The 19,625-nt window shown below is 39.8% G+C and overlaps 1 protein-coding gene across 1 annotated transcript; it reads left to right on the top strand.

Annotated features, from left to right (window-relative positions):
- The first annotated feature begins 4,888 nt into the window (after positions 1-4,888).
- On the top strand, positions 4,889-19,282 carry efnb2b (ephrin-B2b). Its single transcript, XM_053615637.1, has 5 exons — positions 4,889-6,281; positions 10,407-10,696; positions 16,791-16,883; positions 18,537-18,632; positions 18,918-19,282. Exons 1-5 carry the CDS (start codon positions 6,172-6,174, stop codon positions 19,280-19,282), a joined length of 954 nt encoding a protein of 317 aa, XP_053471612.1. The 5' UTR covers positions 4,889-6,171.
- The last annotated feature ends 343 nt before the right edge of the window (positions 19,283-19,625 follow it).

Here is a 19,625-nt window from a genome sequence, read left to right as displayed (position 1 = left end):
GTGACTGATTTTAGTCTAATTTCATGCTTGTTTAAAATTATTTAAAGCATACTCCTGGAATCTGGCAGTGTTGGTATCTAGACAGGCCAATATTGCACTAAGGTACAACAATTCACTTAATTAAACACAACAAAATATATCCCGGAAGTGTAACTGAAGCAAGTGCATCCTCGAACCATTAAAACAATTAGATATTGATGAAATCATGTTTAATGGGATACGTAGGCCAAGTCCTATTATGGCAATGCAGTATTTTTTTTAAAGGAGGCATCTTAACTATTTTTCAAAATGTCATGAGCTTTACGAGTCCTGATTGTTAGCCTGGAAAAAAAACAACAACAACAACTTAACCACCACAAATACACCACAACAATACCCAGATGGTTTGCTGAAGGCTGTAACATGAAACTTGTCCCCTGGAAACTTCATGCCGTCCTCAAGTGGGCAGCATTTAGACAAAAATCAAAGACCTGACGTTCTAGAATATCTAAAAGAATAGATATAATATGTAATCTACAAAAACAAACAAAGAAAACAAAATAATCAGAAAAGGAAGAACACAAATAATTTAAACCAGATAAACTAAAGAAAGAAATGAAGACAGAAAGAAAGAATATATAATATATAAAACATACATTGAAGACATTTGGGTTTGAGATCAAAAGATGAATATGAGACGATTTATCTAGATGTTTATCTAGACGTGCTAAACAACTTAAAACATGGCACATTTTTTTTGAACCCACCCATTTTTTCAAGTGATCAAACAGACAGATGTTTCTTACTGCCCATGTTTAAAAAAAAAAAAAAATTAATAGCTCTGAATGTCTACTCTTGGTTTCCTACATTTCACATGTGAGGACTGCATTTGTTGTCTATGTGTGAAAAGAGGAAAAATCTATCAGAGCCATTGCACAAGCATTGGGCATAGCCAGTACAACTATTTGGAATGTCGTGTAAAAGAAACAAACCACTGGTGTGCTAACAACCAGGTATCTAACAAGGTTTTGATGACAAACATTGTGAAGAAAAACATAAAAACAACAGTTGGGGACATCACCAACAGCCTCCACAGGGCAGGAGTGAAGGTATTACAATCCACCATTTGAAGAAGACTTAGAGAGCAGAAATAAAGAGGTCATACCACAAGATGCAAACTAGTCATCAGCAATAAAAATCAGAAAGCCAGATTGGAATTCGCAAAAAGAAATGCAGAGATGAGCAACAAATATTCTGGAACATCTAGCAAAGTGATGGAACTGTGGAGAAAGACAGGATCTGTTCATGGTCCAAAAATGGTGGAGGTGGTGTCATGGCTTGGGCTTGCGTGGCTGTTTCTGGAGCAAATTCAAATTAATCTTTATTGATGGTGTAACTCATAATGGTAGCAGCAGAATGAATTTAGAAGTCTACAAAACATTCTGTCTGACAATTTACAGAGAAATGCATCCAAATAATCAGGAGGAACTTGGTGAGAATGCATTTCACCACCTTAAGAGGAGAGTGAAGGGAGAACCCCCCCCCCCCCCAAAAAAAACCCCAAAAAACTGACAATAATGGAAAAAAGCTGCAGTACAAGCCTGGAGCAACAACACAAAAGAAAAATGCAATAGTTGGTTGGGTCAGTGGGTCACCACCTTGATGCAATTTTTGCAAGCAATGCAACCAAATATTAAGTGTTATTTACTGAAATTTAAGACTACCTGTTCTATTACTTTTGCTCACGTAAAAAATGGGTGCTCTGATACAAAAGGTGCCATTCTCTAAGTATTTGCCCCATCCTGATTTCTCAGTTTTTGTGTGTATTCATACTAAATAATTTTAGATCTTCAGACAAAATATAACATAAAACAAAGGCAACCTGAATAAACACACAATAAAGTTTTTTATTTTTATTTTAGCAGCAATAACTGTAACCAAACGCTTCTGATAACTGGAGATCAGTCTTTCGCTTACTTCTAGGACTAGGATTTACTCCTACACTTTGGAATATTGTCGTGCTGCATAATCCATTTGCACTTGAGATTCAACTTCCGGACTGAAGACAGGATATTCTCATGCAGAAATCATGTTTCCCTCAATTATTGCAAGTTGCCCAGGCCCTGAAGCAGTAAAGCATCCCCACACCATCACACTTCCACCACCATGCTTGACCATAGGTATGATGTTCTTTTAGTGGATTTCTGTGTTTGGTTTACACCAAATGTCTTCCAGACAGTCTTCCAAACAGTTCCACTTTCTGCTGATCAATCCACAGAATATTCTGCCAAAAGTTTTGAGGATCATCAAGGTGTGTTTTGGCAAAATTCAGATGAACCTTAATGTTCTGGGTTAGCAGTGGCTTTCACCTCACCACTCTTCCATGGATGCCATTTTTGCCCAGATTTTTTTCTTCTGATAGTGTAGTCATGAACAGTGACCTGTATTGATACAAGAGAGGCCTGTAGGTCCTTTGATGTTGTCCTTGGCTCTTTTGTGACTTCCTGGATGAGTACTTGCTATGCTCTTGGAGGAATTTTGGAAGGTTGGCCACTTCTGGTAAGGTTCTCTCTACTGTGCCGAGTTTTCCATTTGGAGATAATGACTCTCAGTGTGGTTCTTTGGAGTCCCAGAGCCTTTGAAATAGCTTTGTCACCCTTCCCAGACTGATGTATTTCAATCACCTTCATCCTCATCATTTCTGGTAAGACCTTTTAACCAACTTCATACTGTTGAAAATGTTCTATTTAAGTGTTGATTTGATTGAACAGGGTTTGCTGTAATCAGGCCTGGTTGTGTCTAGTCCAGCTGAACCCCATTATGAATGCAGTTTCATAGATTTGGGGAATTTGTAACTACTGGGAGCAAATACATTTTCACATAGGTCCAGCTGGTATTGGATAACTTTTTTGCTTCAGTAAATAACATTATTATTTAAAAACTGCATTTTATGTTTCATATTGCCTTTGTTTTATCTTAGATATATAGATAGATAGATATAGAGAGAGAGAGAGTGTGAGAGAGAGAGAGAGAGAGAGAGAGAGAGAACAGTGAGGAAGAAGAGAAAGATAGACAGAAATACAGTAATAGTAGAGATCATTACATAATAAACCATTTGAAATCATTTTGCCTATTATGTCACGACGTGTTTTCTGTTTTCATACAGTCTCAGACGTTTCCAAATATTACATCATTTCCGCTTTGGTTCCAGAACAGAAGAGCTTTATTTTTATCCACAATACACAGTGGGAACAGTGAGAGGATGTGGAGAAGAGGAGGGAATCCACATCACCGGCTCCACAGCGCTAATGAAGCACCGGCTAATGAGCTGATTTACTTAAATACACGACTGCGCGCGCGCGTGTGTTAGCAGTCTGAGGTAAAGACCGGCGCGCGCACTCGCTCACCATCTTAGCCAATCAGAGCTCGGGGATTGCAGCACGCGCTGCCAATACACAAAATTAGCCGTTTGTTCGCACCGTGTGTGTGTGTGTGTGTGTGTGTGTGTGTGTGAAGCTGTTTGATCTTGAAGCAGACAGGATGCTCACACTCAGAGCCTCTGATGGAGGTTTACACTGAAGAAAGAAAGATAGAAAGAAACACATAAGCAAATAAAGCGGGCACTAAATTAATTACAGTCTTTCTCATTCTAGCAGTCGGTTGCTTTTCTATCACCCAGGCACTAGGTAGTAGGCAGAGAGTTTATTTTTCCATGAGCAAATTTGAACGAGTGATTTATGCAGTACAATGCATAAAATCATGCAGCAGCTTCTGGTCATTTTCACATCAACCATCAGAATGGGGAAAATGTGATCTCAGTGATTTTGACTGTGGCATGATATAATATGTATAAATGCTGATTTCCTGGGATTTATTGCACAAAAGTCTCTAGAGTTTACTCAGAACGGTGCAATAAAGAAAAAAAGAGAGAGGCAGTTATGTGGACGGAAACACCTTGAGAATGGCTAGACTTGTTCAAGCTGATGGAAAGGCTACAGTAACTGAGATAAGCACTCTGTACAATTGTGGTGAGCAGAAAAATATCTCAGAATGCACAACACGTCGAACATCAGGTTCGACTTCTGTCAGGCAAGACCAGAAAGCTGAGGCTGCAGTGGGCACAGGCTCACCAAAACTGGAAAAACGTAGCCTGGTCTGAAGAATCTTGATTTCTGCTGAGGCACACAGATGGTAGGGTCAGAATATGGCACCAACAGCATGAATCCATGGACCAAACCTGCCTTGTGCCACCAGTCCAGGCTGATGGAGGTGGTGAAATGGCATGGGGAATGTTTTCTTGGCACACTTTGGACCTGTTAATACCAATCCATCACGGTTTGAATGTCACAGCCCATATGAGTGTTGCTGCTGACCATGTGTATCACTTCAAGGCCACAATTTACCCATCTTCTAATGGCTACTTCCTGCATGATAATGCACCACGTCACAAAGCAAAAGTTGTCTCAAACTGGATTCATGCAAATGGCAATGAGGTCAGTGCTCTTCAGTGGCCTTCTCGGTCACCGGATCTGAATCCAATGTTACACCTGGGTAGAATGAGAGATTCACAGCATGAAAGTGCACCTGAAAAATATGCAGGAATTATGTGATGCAATCATGTCAAGGGATTTTTCCAACCTCTTGTGGAATCCATGCCACAAAGAACTGACATTATTTTGAGAGCAAAGGGAGGCCCTAACCCGTATTAGTATAGCGTTCCTAATAATGTGCTCATTGAGTGGACATACATACATATGTACATACATTAGTAAAAGTTAAGGAAAAATAAGAACAAAAGAAAGAAATTAACTAAGAAAGATAGAAAAATGAAATTAAGACAAGGAACTGAACTAAAAATAAAAGAAATAGAAGAAATGGAGCACACACTGAGCAGAAAAAAAAGAAATAAACAAAGGAAGAAAGAAATAATAGAAAAGAAAGGAATACAAAAGAAAGGAGAAACAAAACAAAACAGAGAGAAGGAGGAAATGAAGAGAGAAGAGAAAAAAAGGAATTATGAAAGAACAGATAGAAAAAGACTATTTACAGCTATGGGAATGAATGAATGAATAAATAAGTAATGGATAGATATAGAAGAAAGATACATAATAGAAGAAAGAAAGAAAGAAAGAAAGAAAGAAAGAGAAAACAAGAAAAAAGGACAGAGAAGGAAGCAAGAAATTAAGGAAGAAAATAGATAGATAGATAGATAGATAGATAGTCAAAGGAGAAAGAAAGAAAGGAAGAAAGAAAGAAAGAAAGAAAGAGAAATCAAGAATAAAGGAAAGAAAATGAAGCAAGGAAGAAAATAAATAGAATAGAATAGGATAGATAGATAGATAGATAGATAGTCAAAGGAGAAAGAAAGAAAGAGAAAACAAGAAAAAAGGACAAGGAAGCAAGGAATTAAGGAAGAAAATAGATAGATAGATAGATAGATAGATAGTCAAAGGAGAAAGAAAGAAAGAGAAAACAAGAAAAAAGGACAAGGAAGCAAGGAATTAAGGAAGAAAATAGATAGATAGATAGATAGATAGATAGATAGTCAAAGGAGACAGATGAAACCAAAGTAAGAAAGAAAGAGAAAATAAGACAGAACCAAAATAAAGACGGGATAGATAGATAGATAGATAGATAGATAGATATCACATCATATTACATGTCATATACAAGTAAGAACTGACTAAGCCCCGCCCATTGTTCCCTATGCCAACCCAGTGGGCGTGGTTATTCCCAGGTCTCAGCGCACATTAGACTCCGGTTGAGTTAAAAGCGTTACCGCACCGGCGGCGGTCTGATCCCGACTACAGCAGTGTGTTCTGTTTTACCAAGAAACCTACATTTCCGACACAGTCACTGATTTGCAGTGATTTGTTTTTGGATCATATCAGCGTTCGAGGAAGAAAAAAACAGTTATTTAATTATTGTTAACGCATCAGAACGATGCTCTGAAAAGAAAGTCGGACCTGGATTATTTACAGAGTTGTTTATAAAGAGCACGCAATCTGGATAAAGAAGCAAGGACGGAATTGGGCGGAGTTTGTTATTTGTTTTTGTATTTATTTATTTTTTGTATATCGAATATCTGAAATAATCCGACTTCAGCTCCTGATCTGGAGATTCCCGTTATTTATTGATTTGCCAGGTTTGATAATCCCGGGATTGACTCTTGTAATCCCATTTCATACCGTCATGGATCCGATGTGGAAAACTCTGCTCGCGCTGTTTCTCATCGCGTGCAGACTGAAACTCTCCATGTCCACGATTTTGGAGTCCATTTACTGGAACACGTCAAATACAAAGTGAGTCTCGATCCGTTTTCCATTGCTATTGATAGGAATATCATCCAACCGTCTGTATACCATATATCATCCAATATACCGTCTGTACATATGATTATTCTTAAAAAAAAAAAAAAAGGAAGAAGAAAAGATTATAAATAATTCAGTGCATGGCCAAAATCAGATGCATTTATCCACCTGGATGAACTTTCTTCCGCTCTTAGACAAATAAAATGCAAACTTTAACACAATATCAATATTTGTACCAATGTACATGCATTATGAAGGATTTAAGATATCTTAAGATCAATCATATATATATATATATATATATATATATATATATATATATATATATATATAATAAAATGCCACTTAGTATGAAGGCCAATAATTAGTTTTGATATACAACATGCAAGATATTGTTGTGATGGATGTTTGAAAATGTATTTGAATTTTTTCTCCCCCAAATGTGTCTAACAAGTTGATAGACAACAGTTAGCAATATTTCTTTGGACAGAAGCCCATATGAGGTGAGATATATGGTACAAATAATTTATGAAATGTTCTGGGATTTATTTTTTCACTTACGCCAATGTAATATCCAAAAATTGGTATGTGAAATTGCTTAGTACTGATTACTGATCAATCGTACACATTATAAATGACTTTAAGAGCAAAATTAAATACTTAGTGGGTTGGAAAGTAATTGGTTATATGATATTCCTATGATGGCCACTTCATAATATTGACACCCCATGCTTTCCATTCGGCAGTGTCGAATTCGGAAGGCCGCATAAGGACAGCTGTCTGCTCAGGTTCCTTATTTTGGGCAAATCTGAAGGTAGCATGGCATGTGTCCTTCGTTGGAGAAGGCGGGCCAATAATTCTGACCATCTGTTTGCTCCATCAAGTGAAATATCCCTAGGTGTCGAGTGAAGAAAAATATGGGGACTGTTTCGATTTTACGACACTTTTATGACACGTTATTATGAGGCCAAATAAAGGCTTCAGTGGTTACTTTCTCCATTCTTCTGGCACAGTTTGGTCACACCATAAAACCCTCGGAGGTGGCTTCAAGCCGCCCATTTGGACCCCTAAACCAAATCCATATTTAGATTTGACTGACATTAAAATCTGAGGATTAAAATAAGCGTTTTTTATTAGCCGGAGAGATCCTACTGCGTAGATTTTTTGGATTAATTTATTTTCCGGTAATTAGGCTGTCAAATAAAGTGAGGACGAAAGGTTTAGGACTAACCCGGCTTAAGATCGGGATAAGTTTTTGTTATTAAAGCAAACCCCCTGAAAATCCCTGCATTCTGTTTTCATGAGCTCCAGGAACTCTTTTGTCACGGGGCTTTGGAGACAAAAGGCTCTCAAGGTTCAGAGATCAATCCTTCCACCACCAACTTCCCTCCTCCATCCCCCGTTTCTCCACACGGTCAGGTCTGTATAGCGCAGTTAGAGTTAAAGCCGCAGGGGGGTGAAGGAGGGGCGCGAACGCTTCCTGACTTCCCAGGGACCCTCAGGAGAGCAAAACCAGCCAGGCTTTTTTTTTTGTGTGTGTGTGTGTGTCTGTCTGTGTGTGTTTCCAGCTCCTGATGGTTTTACGATGATGCACATGGGCCTTAAAAAGTGGAAGCCTGTCAGCTTGTTTGTTTTATGGGCTCTTAAAATGGGCAAAAAATTGCTTGCGACAGGTTCAGAATCTGTTCTACACGTGTACAGTGGGTTAAAATATCGACCACATGTTATACAGTGCAACACACAAGACAAAACAGTACACACAGCTGGACAGAACTATACATCCGGCACGGGTGATAGGTTACAACATCAATATTGCGATATAATGACATCATAATACACTTTTCTCAGTAATAGACACAAGTGATTTTATGTCTAAGTCTAATACTATACTAGTTAATACCAGTTTTGTACCAATAGAATCAAAACGCTATTTTTCCATTATTATTTTTTTTTCCAATATTATACACGGTGCCATTATTTTATTAACTCTTTGTTAGAAAATCTCAACAAAACGAAATATTTTTATACATATCATGTATTAAGAAAATGCATTTAAGTATAATGTGAACATTTCTGTCATATCTCTCACTCCTAGCCAGTATTAAAAAATAATTATATTATTTCAATTCATATTTTTGTATTTTACCAAATTTCAAAGAATTCAGTCCATCATTGGATTGTCTTATCAATGGACTCTAAACTTTTTTGTTGATGGATGGAATTATGGGATTGGACACGTCTCATGTGCCATCCATTTTGTCCAAATGGATACTATATTATCGCACAAATGCTACCTAAAAGTCTTTCCTGAAGTGTTCCTCAAGAGTTCGTTGAATAGTTAGCTTTATAAGAGGGTTCTGTTTGGCACGCTTTCTGATTTGAAACACTCGATTGTAGGGTTCTAGACAAAACATTTAGAGTTCCCCAGGAGGACAAACTAAAAAAAAATCTTTAAGGTTCTAAATTTAAACTACCCCTAAAATGAACACAAGGTGGGTGTCAATATTTTTCACATGCCCATGCAAACAATATTGTGTTGATTATGAGGCATTCAATAATTTATTATGGCCATGTGTTGAGTATAGAGAACAACCTAATTTGTTAAAAAAAACACAGAACTGTATTAGCAAACACACTCAAGTGAAGTAGATCTTGTGACCCAATTGCGTGAAATCAAAACCAGGCCGTTTGGTTTGAACGTATCGTGTTAGCAGTAAGAGCCTGAATCGCCCTGGCTGAATTAAGCTCGCAGCTAATCGGTCTCGTTAGTCTAGGAAACGCCATCAAAAAGGAAACAGATGTCTGTATGGCGTATGGGTGCACTCTCGTGTCACGTTCGCTACATGGAAACGTTTAGGGTGCAATCCACACCTGTGAATCCGAGAGGAAAGGAATGTTAATGGTTTGCACGCTTTTTAATAAGAAAACGCGAGAAAGCGAAGGAGGATTTATAGGATTGCAAATCACCCGGTTTCTGAAGCTCTCCTATAATTTGCTATACGACCACTTTCTAATTCGGTTTGGGACAAAAAGTCTGAATCAGAGGAGGGAAATTGCATGGCGTCATTCGCCGGCTGGTTTACAGCACAAGACTTCCTGCTGGTGTAAAACAAAAGCTGTCTTGCTTTGTTTGAAACCACTAGCTCGTAACAGTCTCGAGGGTCAGCGCCTTGAGTGGATCTGGGTTAAGCATTTTAATCAGCGTGTACCAAAGCTCCTCTTTAAAGCCCTGTGTTTGGACAGGACTACATAATTCAGACTTGCTCACATTCCTGCTTAACTGATCTGATTGATCGTGGCTATTCTAATTGGAGTCGGATTTCTCCGGAGTGTTTCAGCCGTCCGATAATAAATTTAACGAAGACACTCAGATCTCTTAAGCCACATGTCAGAATCAACTCTAGAACTCACTTCTGTATTCTTGTTTATCTAGAACTTGCATTTAGTCCTACAGCTGGTCCTACACAACTGATTCAGCTCAAGGGCTTTGGTGGATTAGAAGCAAATGGAAAGGAGAAAAACCTTTTTTTTTCTTCGGTCACCACACTTTTTTTTATACCTCCATATGAAATTGTAAACAGACACTCATTGCATCATTTTGGTCCAATGTGCATCAGTTTTGCCTTAGTTACACCAGTCTTCTTGGAAATTGCCTCCATATCTACATCATCTTGTCTAGTTTCTAGGAGTTCCCGTCCAGGAAAACGCCACACACATTGTGGCTAGCGCTGACACAAATTATACGCAAGCTAACGTCACTTGTAGGTCGTCGTCTTGGTTTTTCCCTGGCAGATGTTTAGCCCTTGGAGGAGAAACTTGACACATGGTGGGGATGTCTGAATAAAAAATGGAGTGCTAATTGACCGATACTAAATTTCGATTCCAGAGAGAGTGAAGGTTCCAGACAAGTGACTGTTGCCCCAGTGGGCTTTTCGCTTGCACTTTTCAGATAGCCATCAGAAAGCACTGCTTGATGATTTCACCCAACAGTTTAACCAGGTGGTGGGCGTTAACTTCAGACACTTTAACCATGAGTGGAAACACTTCTAGAAACAATGACCAACTGCATATTTACATATGACACATATAATATTCAACATTATTGTAATTTTCCAGGTTCGTGCCCGGGAAAGGCATCACCCTGTACCCTCAGATTGGGGACAAAATGGACATTGTGTGCCCCCGACTCAGGCCGGGCCAGAGCGCGAGCACCCGTATCGAATATTTCCGTGTGTACCAGGTCACACAGGAACAGCTCGAGAGCTGCAGGGTGGCGAAGGGCAGTGGGGCGCTGCTGAACTGCGACAAGCCCGACCAAGACGTCAAGTTCACCTTCAAGTTCCAGGAGTTCAGCCCCAACCTGTGGGGCCTCGAGTTCTTCAAAGGCAAAGACTACTACATCATCTGTAAGTACCGTACCAAATATATCATCAAATCTGCTGATTAGCCTAAAACATCAATTCCAGTTTAAGGTGTTGACTGCTAATTGGCAAAACATTGTATTTTGTCCCCTAAAACTCCATAAACATCAGGGATTCAATGTTTTTTTTCCCATATAGGCGCTGTTATAAGTAGAGGTTGACAAAGGCAGCCCAGTATCTTAAATGAATACAGGTTAGCTCAGTGTTTAACATGCTAATTTGCACCAATTGAAAATGATGGTTTTAACAAATATTGATAAATTATCTGTGCCTGTTTATTATGATAAAACTGAGCAAGCTATACGTCTATTTATTACAATGATAGCTCAGAGTTAGCTTGTTCACGGGGGCCTACCATGTGTGTGCCCCTTCAGTTTGAATGGGCATGATGCTCCAGATGGCTTCATCCTGTGGTTCTGGCTCTGAGTACACTTAGCAAAATAATCCAAGGCTCAGTCTGGTATTCTGTTGAGCCCCAACCTGTGGGGCCTTGATTTCCTCCAAGCCAAAGACCACCACATCATCTGTGTGTAGCGAGCCAAACGTGGCTGATTAGACCTACGTCTAACAAATCTGCTGATTTACGATCAGCGTTTCTTTTGTATGACCAGGTTTTTAGTCATCCGGGTCATTTTAAATGTCTAGTAGCAACACGGCAAAACGATTGGATGTGTTCTTTAATCTTGGAGACCTTTCACTGGCCATCTGCTATTCATCAGATATTCATAGGTTCATCAGAAACTCCTCGGATGAGTGGAGAAGCATCTTCAAGGTTATAACACAAGTCACGTTGATTCACTAGATGTCTTGACTGTTTCTTTCTCGAAGGATGGCTTCATCCTGCGTTTCTGGCTCTGTGCACACTTAGCAAAATAATCCACAGCTCAGTCTGGTATTTTTGTTCAGCCCTGTGGGGCCTCAAGTTCCTACAAGGCGTAGACTATCACATCATCTGTGCATAGCAAGCCAAACGCATCTGATTACAGGGTATGTACGGCTTCTTACACAAGTCTTACATTTAATTGAATTAATTTAAGGCCCCAGAAAGTCTTACATTTTTGTTTTCTACCCTGAGGTTTTAAATATGTTAGCCCTGTAATACTGTGTGTATCGGAGGTATTCATTTACATTGTTTCACTGACAAAAATAGTGATGCCTGTATGTCACCTGGAGAAGAGGTTACCATACATGCAAAAAAAATAAATTTTTGTTGAGGAATTAAAAAAAAAAACTCAGTTTTGTCCACCTGCCCACTTATTTCACCTCAGCTTTGCCTGTTTTTCTGGGATTGGTCTTTTCAGCTATGCCCACTTCTCTAGATTGATTTAATTATGCCTTTATTTATTTATTTATTTATTTATTTTTAATCATCAATTTTACTTGCTTTGTTACATTTTCACCTCACGTTTTTTTTTTGTTTTTTTCTTAACCTTTTTTTTTTCTTAAATTTTATTAGCTTTATCTGCTAAGATATTTAGCTTAGATTTTTTTTTTTACCTCAGCTTTACTCACCTTGTTAGATGTTTTACCTCAGCTTTACTCACCTTGTTAGATGTTTTACCTCAGCTTTACTTAGTTTGTTAGATTATTTACCTCAGCTTTACTCACCTTGTTAGATGTTTTACCTCAGCTTTACTCACCTTGTTCGATGTTTTACCTCAGCTTTACTCACCTTGTTAGATGTTTTACCTCAGCTTTACTCACCTTGTTCGATGTTTTACCTCAGCTTTACTCACCTTGTTAGATGTTTTACCCCAGCTTTACTCACCTTGTTAGATGTTTTACCTCAGCTTTACTTAGTTTGTTAGATTATTTACCTCAGCTTTACTCACCTTGTTAGATGTTTTACCTCAGCTTTACTCACCTTGTTAGATGTTTTACCTCAGCTTTACTCACCTTGTTAGATGTTTTACCCCAGCTTTACTCACCTTGTTAGATGTTTTACCTCAGCTTTACTCACCGTGTTAAATGTTTTACCCCAGCTTTACTTAGTTTGTTAGATGATTTACCTCAGCTTTACTCACCTTGTTAGATGTTTTACCCCAGCTTTACATAGTTTGTTAGATGTTTTACCCCAGCTTTACTTAGTTTGTTAGATGTTTTACCTCAGCTTTACTCACATTGTTAGATGTTTTACCTCAGCTGTATTCACGTTGTTAGATTTTTACCTCAGCTTTACTCACCTTGTTAGATGTTTTACCTCAGCATTACACACCTTGTTAGGTATTTTACCTCAGCATTACTCACCTTGTTAGATATTTTACCTCAGCTTCAGCTTTATTCACTTTGTTAGATCTTCTCCCCATGTTTATTTGTTGTCATATATATATATATATATATATATATATATATATATATATATATATATATATATAAACCCCAGTTCTTATCTTGCCATTGCTTACTCTTAGATTTTCACCAGTATTCTGTGATTACAACATTTGTGCACCATTATCCCCTGCATTACAGCATGGTTTTTTCACAGGCAACAACATTAGCACCAGGCAATGATTGCTTACTTAATGGCCTTAAATTACATTACAAGTTGTATTAACTGGGTATCAAAAAAAAGGCTTAAATTTAATTTGCCCAAATCTGTAGATTACAAACTTACACTTGTGTCTGTGAGCCAAAATACAAGACTGCTGTAGGTCTGTTTCAGCTTGAATTGCAGTAGTAGTAAGTTGTTGACTTGAGTGTCAGTTCTCAACTGATAAACAACCGGGTTGAGGAGCGTCTTCAAGATCATAACACGCCACCGCTCTTTTCCTGTAGACTTATCTGAGAATGGCTTCATCCTGTTTCTTGCTTTGAGTGCACTTAAATTAATCCCAGGCTTACTTTCTACTCCTGTATAAGGAAAGCCGTTGACAAGCACGCTAATATTTACGTTAGCACATGTGCAAGGTTTGTATGTCTTCTCTAAGCATGCTAACAATTTTACCACCTTTTAATTCAGTTCATCTCAGTTCGATTCGGCGTAAGCTAACATTTACGTTAGTAGGTATTCGACGTTTGCCGTCCTTCCGTGAGCATGCTAACAATTTAACCAATTCAGTCTACCGATGAACTCAGTTCAGGCTTGCCAAAGCTGCTTGGCTGCATTAAGCTTTTACAAAGAACAGCAATCAGAGTAATTATAATGATGATGATGATTAGCATAGTTATGGGAAACAGCTGGGTGGTGGTGAAATGCATAGCATGGGGCATCAAAGACGCTCCACCTCATGATCACTGAGTAAACCTTTACCACAGTTTACGATATTGTCACGATTTTGCATGGAAAAAGTCGAAGCAGAAGCTTGGCCTGCTATACATTTCAAGCATTGAGAAAGACCATCACACCATCTTTACATCGCTGACATTCGATTTTGGAAACGTGTATTTTGTTGCTAGTCTATTGATGTCTGGTTTTATGAGTTGGACTGTGTGTGTATGTGTTTGAGGTCCAGCGCATGTCCACCCTGACACTGTCTCAGCTGCACATTCCTAAACGAGTGCGAAAGGAAAGATTTGCACGCCCTAAATCGCCAGGTCACTTTGACAGGATTTTTTTAGGCAGCTTGGCACACCGCCTTAGGGCCGGGGATATCTGACCTAAATGGTCTTGATGTGTGTGTGTGTGTGTGTGTGTGTGTGAGAGAGAGAGAGAGAGAGAGAGAGAGATGAGTGGTTTGGTGATGGGTGGGTGTGTGGATGTGCTCGTTCCCTAGGTAGGCAGCCTTTTTGGATGGCATCAGCACACTCGAGTGTTTACAGGCGTTTATAAATGCTGCGAATTGTTCATCGCTAAGAATTCTAATTGTGATAAAAGTAGTTCCTTCTCCATCGTTATTCTTTCTTTTTTTCGGTCTCTCCATTTCTTTTTGTCTGTCACTCGCTCTGTCATTCTCAATATCTGTATTACTTATCCATTATTCCTTCTTTCTTCATTTCCTTTTCTTTCTTTCTTTTTGCTTCTTTCCTTTTTTTATTTACATTTTATCTTTATTTCCTTTTCCATCTATCTTTCTGTCTTTTTTCATTTTCCTTCCTTCCTTTTTTCCTTTCCCTTCTTTATTTAATTTTTGGTCTTAATTTCTGCTGTCATCTCTTCATTCAATTTCATTCATTCAATTTCTTTCTTTCTTTCTTTCTTTCTTTCTTTCTTTCTGCTTCAGCCTCTCCATTACTTTTTGGCTGTCTGTCCCTGTTTCTTTTGGACCACTTTCTCTTTATTTACTTCTTACTTTCTTTCTTTCGTTCATTCATGTTTTCTTCCTTTTATCTTTGACATATTTCTTTCTTCGCTTTTCCTTCTTTCTTTTTTCATTTTCCACCTTCCTTCCTTCTTCTTCTTTATTTCATTTTTTGTTCTTTCTATCTATCTCTCTCTTTCTTTCTTTGATAATGGTAATGCTGATGGTGATATTTGGTTTGGTGTCTGATGGTCCGCGGTGTCGGTGGTGTGTATGTGGTAGTGTGTGTACAGGGGGTCTGTGTACCTGAACGTGCTAAAGTGAGTGTGTGTAGTCGAGTTGTCGAGAGTCATGCTGTGTGCTTGTTTCTGTACAGGAGTGTGTGTGTGTGTGTATATGAGTGTATGTGTGTGAGTGTATGTGTATGTATGTGTGTGTGGGTGTGTGTGTGTGTGTGAGTGGCTGCAGTTTTGCGCTGGAGGTTGCGGCTGCAATTATGGCTGCATATGTTTAGTCTAAATGAGCCTTTGCCGCTGGAATGTGTGTGTCTAATTACACGTTTCCAACTTGTGTGTGTATACGACAACACGTGCCTCTGACCGAATCTGTGTTACAGGATGTGTGTACAGTGTGTGTGCGTGTGGGGCAGCTGCAGTGTGTGCTCAGTGAATTTGCGGCTGACTGCACAGCCTGAGGCCCTGTGTGTGTGTGTGTGTGAGAGTGTGTGTGTGTGTGTGTGTCTCTGAGAGTGTGAGTGTGTGTGTGTCTGTGAGAGTGTGAGTATGTGTGTGTCTGTGAGAGTGTGAGTGACTGAGTGACTGAGTGCCTTCGTTCAGGCGGAAGGGTCACATGAACACAAAAGCTCTTTTTTCTTTCTTTCTTTTTTGCTCCTACTTATGCCTGCCTTTTCCACTTTTGTCACCATTACTTTTTTTTACTTTTTTTGTTTGCTTTACCGTCTTTACTTTTTCTTTCTTTCTTTCTTTCTTTCTTTCTTTCTTTCCTTTTCCTTCTCTCACCCTCTATTCTTTCTTCAGTTCTGTCTATTTCCTTACTTACTCCTTTCCCCCCAGTGCTTTTCAAAATTTTCTTTCTTTCTTACTTTTTTTCTTTCTTTCTTTCTTTCTGTATTGGTCCCCATTTCTCCATTTTCTTTTCTCTATCCAGGTCCTTTTGTCTTTCTCTCTCTCTGGCTCTTTTTCATTTTTTTTGTTTTTCTTTATTCCTTCATTCCCTTTTACATCTTTCTTTCTCATTTTCTTTCTTTCTTTCTTTCCTTTTCCTCTCTATTTCCTTTTGCTTTTCTTTCTCTCACATGCATTTTCCTTTCTCCCCCTCTATCCTTTCTGATTTTGTATGTGTGCGCACGTGTGTGTCCATTAACTCTTTAATCCCAGTCGTGAATGTCAGCCTCTTTCTCTCTTTCTCTCTCTCTCTCAGCACAAGAAGCAGCATGACAAACACAACTATGAAACAACTTTACACTCCATAAGACAGTCTGATCTCTGGTGTGTGTGTGTGTGTGTAAGTGTGCATGCTTAGAATGTCTGTTTCAGGCTGTGCTGTAATGATTTTTATAACACAACAAACACAGGCTCCTGAGAAGCTCCGGAGTCTCTCCCCCGCCGTGGCACACACACACAGACAGACAGACACACACACACACACACACACACACACACACACACACACAGCAGTTTTGGTTAGCCTGCTGTGCATAGCAAATTTCCTTTCCTATAAATCACCCAGCTCATTTCCAGTGCAGAACCGGGCCACCAGTTTAGCCCACTCTCGCACACACACTCGCTAATCCACAGAGAACTGGGCCACCAGTTTAGCCAGCTTGTAGTCTTTCTCCTCTAAAATATTTCTTTTGTTGTTTTTCTTTTTTCCCCCTCCAGCTACATCGAACAGCACGTTAGAAGGCCTGGACAACACAGAGGGCGGCGTGTGCAAAACCAAATCCATGAAGCTGGTGCTCCGAGTGGGACAGAGTGAGTGTCATGTGTCAAACCTGTCCTCATCAGCGAGACGCTAGAGAAATGTTGTTGTTTTTTTAAAATGAGAAAAACAGGTAAGCAGACAAACAGAAAGAAAGAGAGAAACCAGTGGGACATAAGGAATAAAATGGAGGAAAGAGAGCGAAAGAAAGACGAAGCGTAGGAAGAAAGGCGACTGAAAGACAATATGGAGATAAAGGAGAGAAGAGAGTGAGGCGTGGAAAATGGAGATGGGAAGAAGGAAAGGAGAATGACTAAAGATAGAACTTGATCCAGAAATCGGAAAGAGGAAAGAATGAGACATGGGGAAAGTAACGGAGAGAGGAGAGTGAGACTGAGAGAGAAAAGAGAGAAAGAAGAATGAGAGGACAGAGACGAGAAAGAAAATAATGGGGAATGGGATAAGAAGGGTGAGACAGAAAGGGAGAAAAAAATGGAACAAAAAGAGAAAATAATACAGAATGAAAGCAGAGATTAGAGAGAGTGAGACAGAGAGAGAAAAAAGAGAAAGATAAATAGTGTGTAGTGTGAGAAAGACAAGAAAGGGCAAAGAGAGAGAGAGTAAGGCTAAAAAGAAAAAAATGGAGATAGAGGGAGGAGGGTGAGACAGAAAGACAACATGGAGAAAAGGAGAAAAGAGAGTGAGACAAAAAAATAGAGGAAGAAAGTAAAAGAGGGAAAGGGGTAAGAGAAACGAAAGAAAGAATGTGAGTGAGACCGAAGAAGGGAAATAGAGGAAAGGAGAGCGAGAGAAAGACAAAAAGAAAAATGACAGGAGGGAGAACGGAAGAGAGTGAGACAGATCAAAAGAAGGAGAGACGGTGAGACATGAGGAAAGAAATGGAGACAGGAGAGCGGGACAAAAAGAGAGAAATAGAGAGAAGAGTAAAAATGAGACGGAGTAAAAAAATAGAAAACGTGGGAGAAAGAACAGCATCATGGGGAAAGAAGTGGAAAAAGAGAGAGGAGGATGAGACAGTGAGAAAGTGAGACTGGAACAAATGAAAAGAGAGAGAGAGAGCAAGTGCGAGAAGCTGAAAAAAGAAGAGTAAAGAAAGAGAGCAAAGTGAAAATGCTGAGAGACAAGTGGAGCTTTTTTACCCAACATGCCCCATTTTGCTGCAGGCCATTTGGCTTTTTTGTGTTCACACACACACACACACACACACACTCTGTAATACAGTGCAGTTATGAAGTGGTGCGCCGCTCTAACACATGAACAATAGCTCATATTATTTCTCAGTTCATCAGCGATTATCACTTCTGTTGCCTGTTCAATGTGTGTGTGTGTGTGTGTGTGTTAGCTGCCTCTCAGCGTGTAATTGAAATGTCATGTGCAGTCGCCTCCTGTAGCTGCACCGGCTGTCCTGTTCTTCCTCTTTTAAGCCAATTCATTACGTCTCTCCCCCTCGTCCTGGAACCTTCAGCCCCAATCGCTTCCAACACCAGAGCTGCCATAAAGAAATACACAACATACTGACGTCTTTTATCCATTTCAAGTTACATTTGATCTTAAATCTTGTTCTCGCTTACGTTATAGCAGCTAAAGTGTAAACTTTAAACTTTTTTTATGTCTTATAGTTAATGAGGCAGTTGGTCATGTTCATAAATAATAAATAAGTGTGTGTGTGCGTGTTTTTATCTCAGGTCCTAGTGACGCAGTCTCTGCAAAAGAACTTCCCAAATATGAAAGTGACCACCAAAGCACCTCCAGTAAAGACAACGATGTGCTCAGCAAAGGCGGTACGTAGCATGTGTTTCTGTTTTTGGTACCGCTTTAACTACAGAACTGGAAAACATGAGCCAAATGTGTAAAGTTTCATGCTGGGAAAAAACACGTACGTGTTTAAAAACAACCCCAAAAATGACAAAAAGCCGAGCTGTGCTGCAATAAAATCTTTCTGCCATGAAGAAAAAAACCCCCTCACAATACCAGACCCAATCTATGATTAGTCCATAACATTCGATTGTTTTATTTATGAACGTAGACATACATCGACAAACCACCTTTTATTTCCCCTCATCCAGAACAAGATGGAAAAAGCGGCGAGTCCGTGGGTGTGTCAGGCTCCGAGGTAGCCCTGTTCACCGGTTTGGCCTCGGGAGCCTTCGTCTTGGTGGTTCTCGTCATCGTAGTGCTGGTGGTGTTCGCACGCCGGCGCCGCCGCAAGCACTCGGCTCAGTGTTCAGCCCCGCTGGCGCTGCACCGCATCCCCAAACGCAGCAACAACAACAATGGCTCGGAGCGCAGCGACATCATCTTCCCGCTGCGAGCCTCCGACAGCTACTACTGCCCCCATTACGAGAAGGTGAGCGGGGATTACGGCCACCCGGTCTACATCGTCCAGGAAATGGAGCCCCAGAACCCGGCCAACGTTTACTACAAAGTCTGAACTAATCAGAACCTTTGAGCCTCGGCCAAGACTGAAAATAAGGTCTCAATTGAGAGCTTGATTGCTCGGAATAAACGAATCAGAGATAAATGACTCTTGGAACGAAGCCGTCGACCGGCCAGGAGCCCCGAAAGCCCCGGAAACGGTCCGAATCGCCATCTGGGTTGGGGGAATTACTTCTTCTAAAACATGGACGCCGTGTGATTTGTATCAGTCAGGGACCAAAAGCTTTGAGGCTGAAAGTGTCGACTGAGAGCTTGTGCTCAAGTTTCAGCCTGGCTGTAGAAAAGAAACATGCTCCTGGCTCACGCCAGTGAATCAGAGACGAATGACTCTTGGAACG

This window comes from Ictalurus furcatus, chromosome 26 (assembly GCF_023375685.1).
Source record: "Ictalurus furcatus strain D&B chromosome 26, Billie_1.0, whole genome shotgun sequence".
Taxonomy (NCBI): Eukaryota; Metazoa; Chordata; class Actinopteri; order Siluriformes; family Ictaluridae; genus Ictalurus; species Ictalurus furcatus.
The sequence above is the reverse complement of the archived record's forward strand: the minus strand, read 5'-3'. Positions and strand labels throughout refer to the sequence as shown.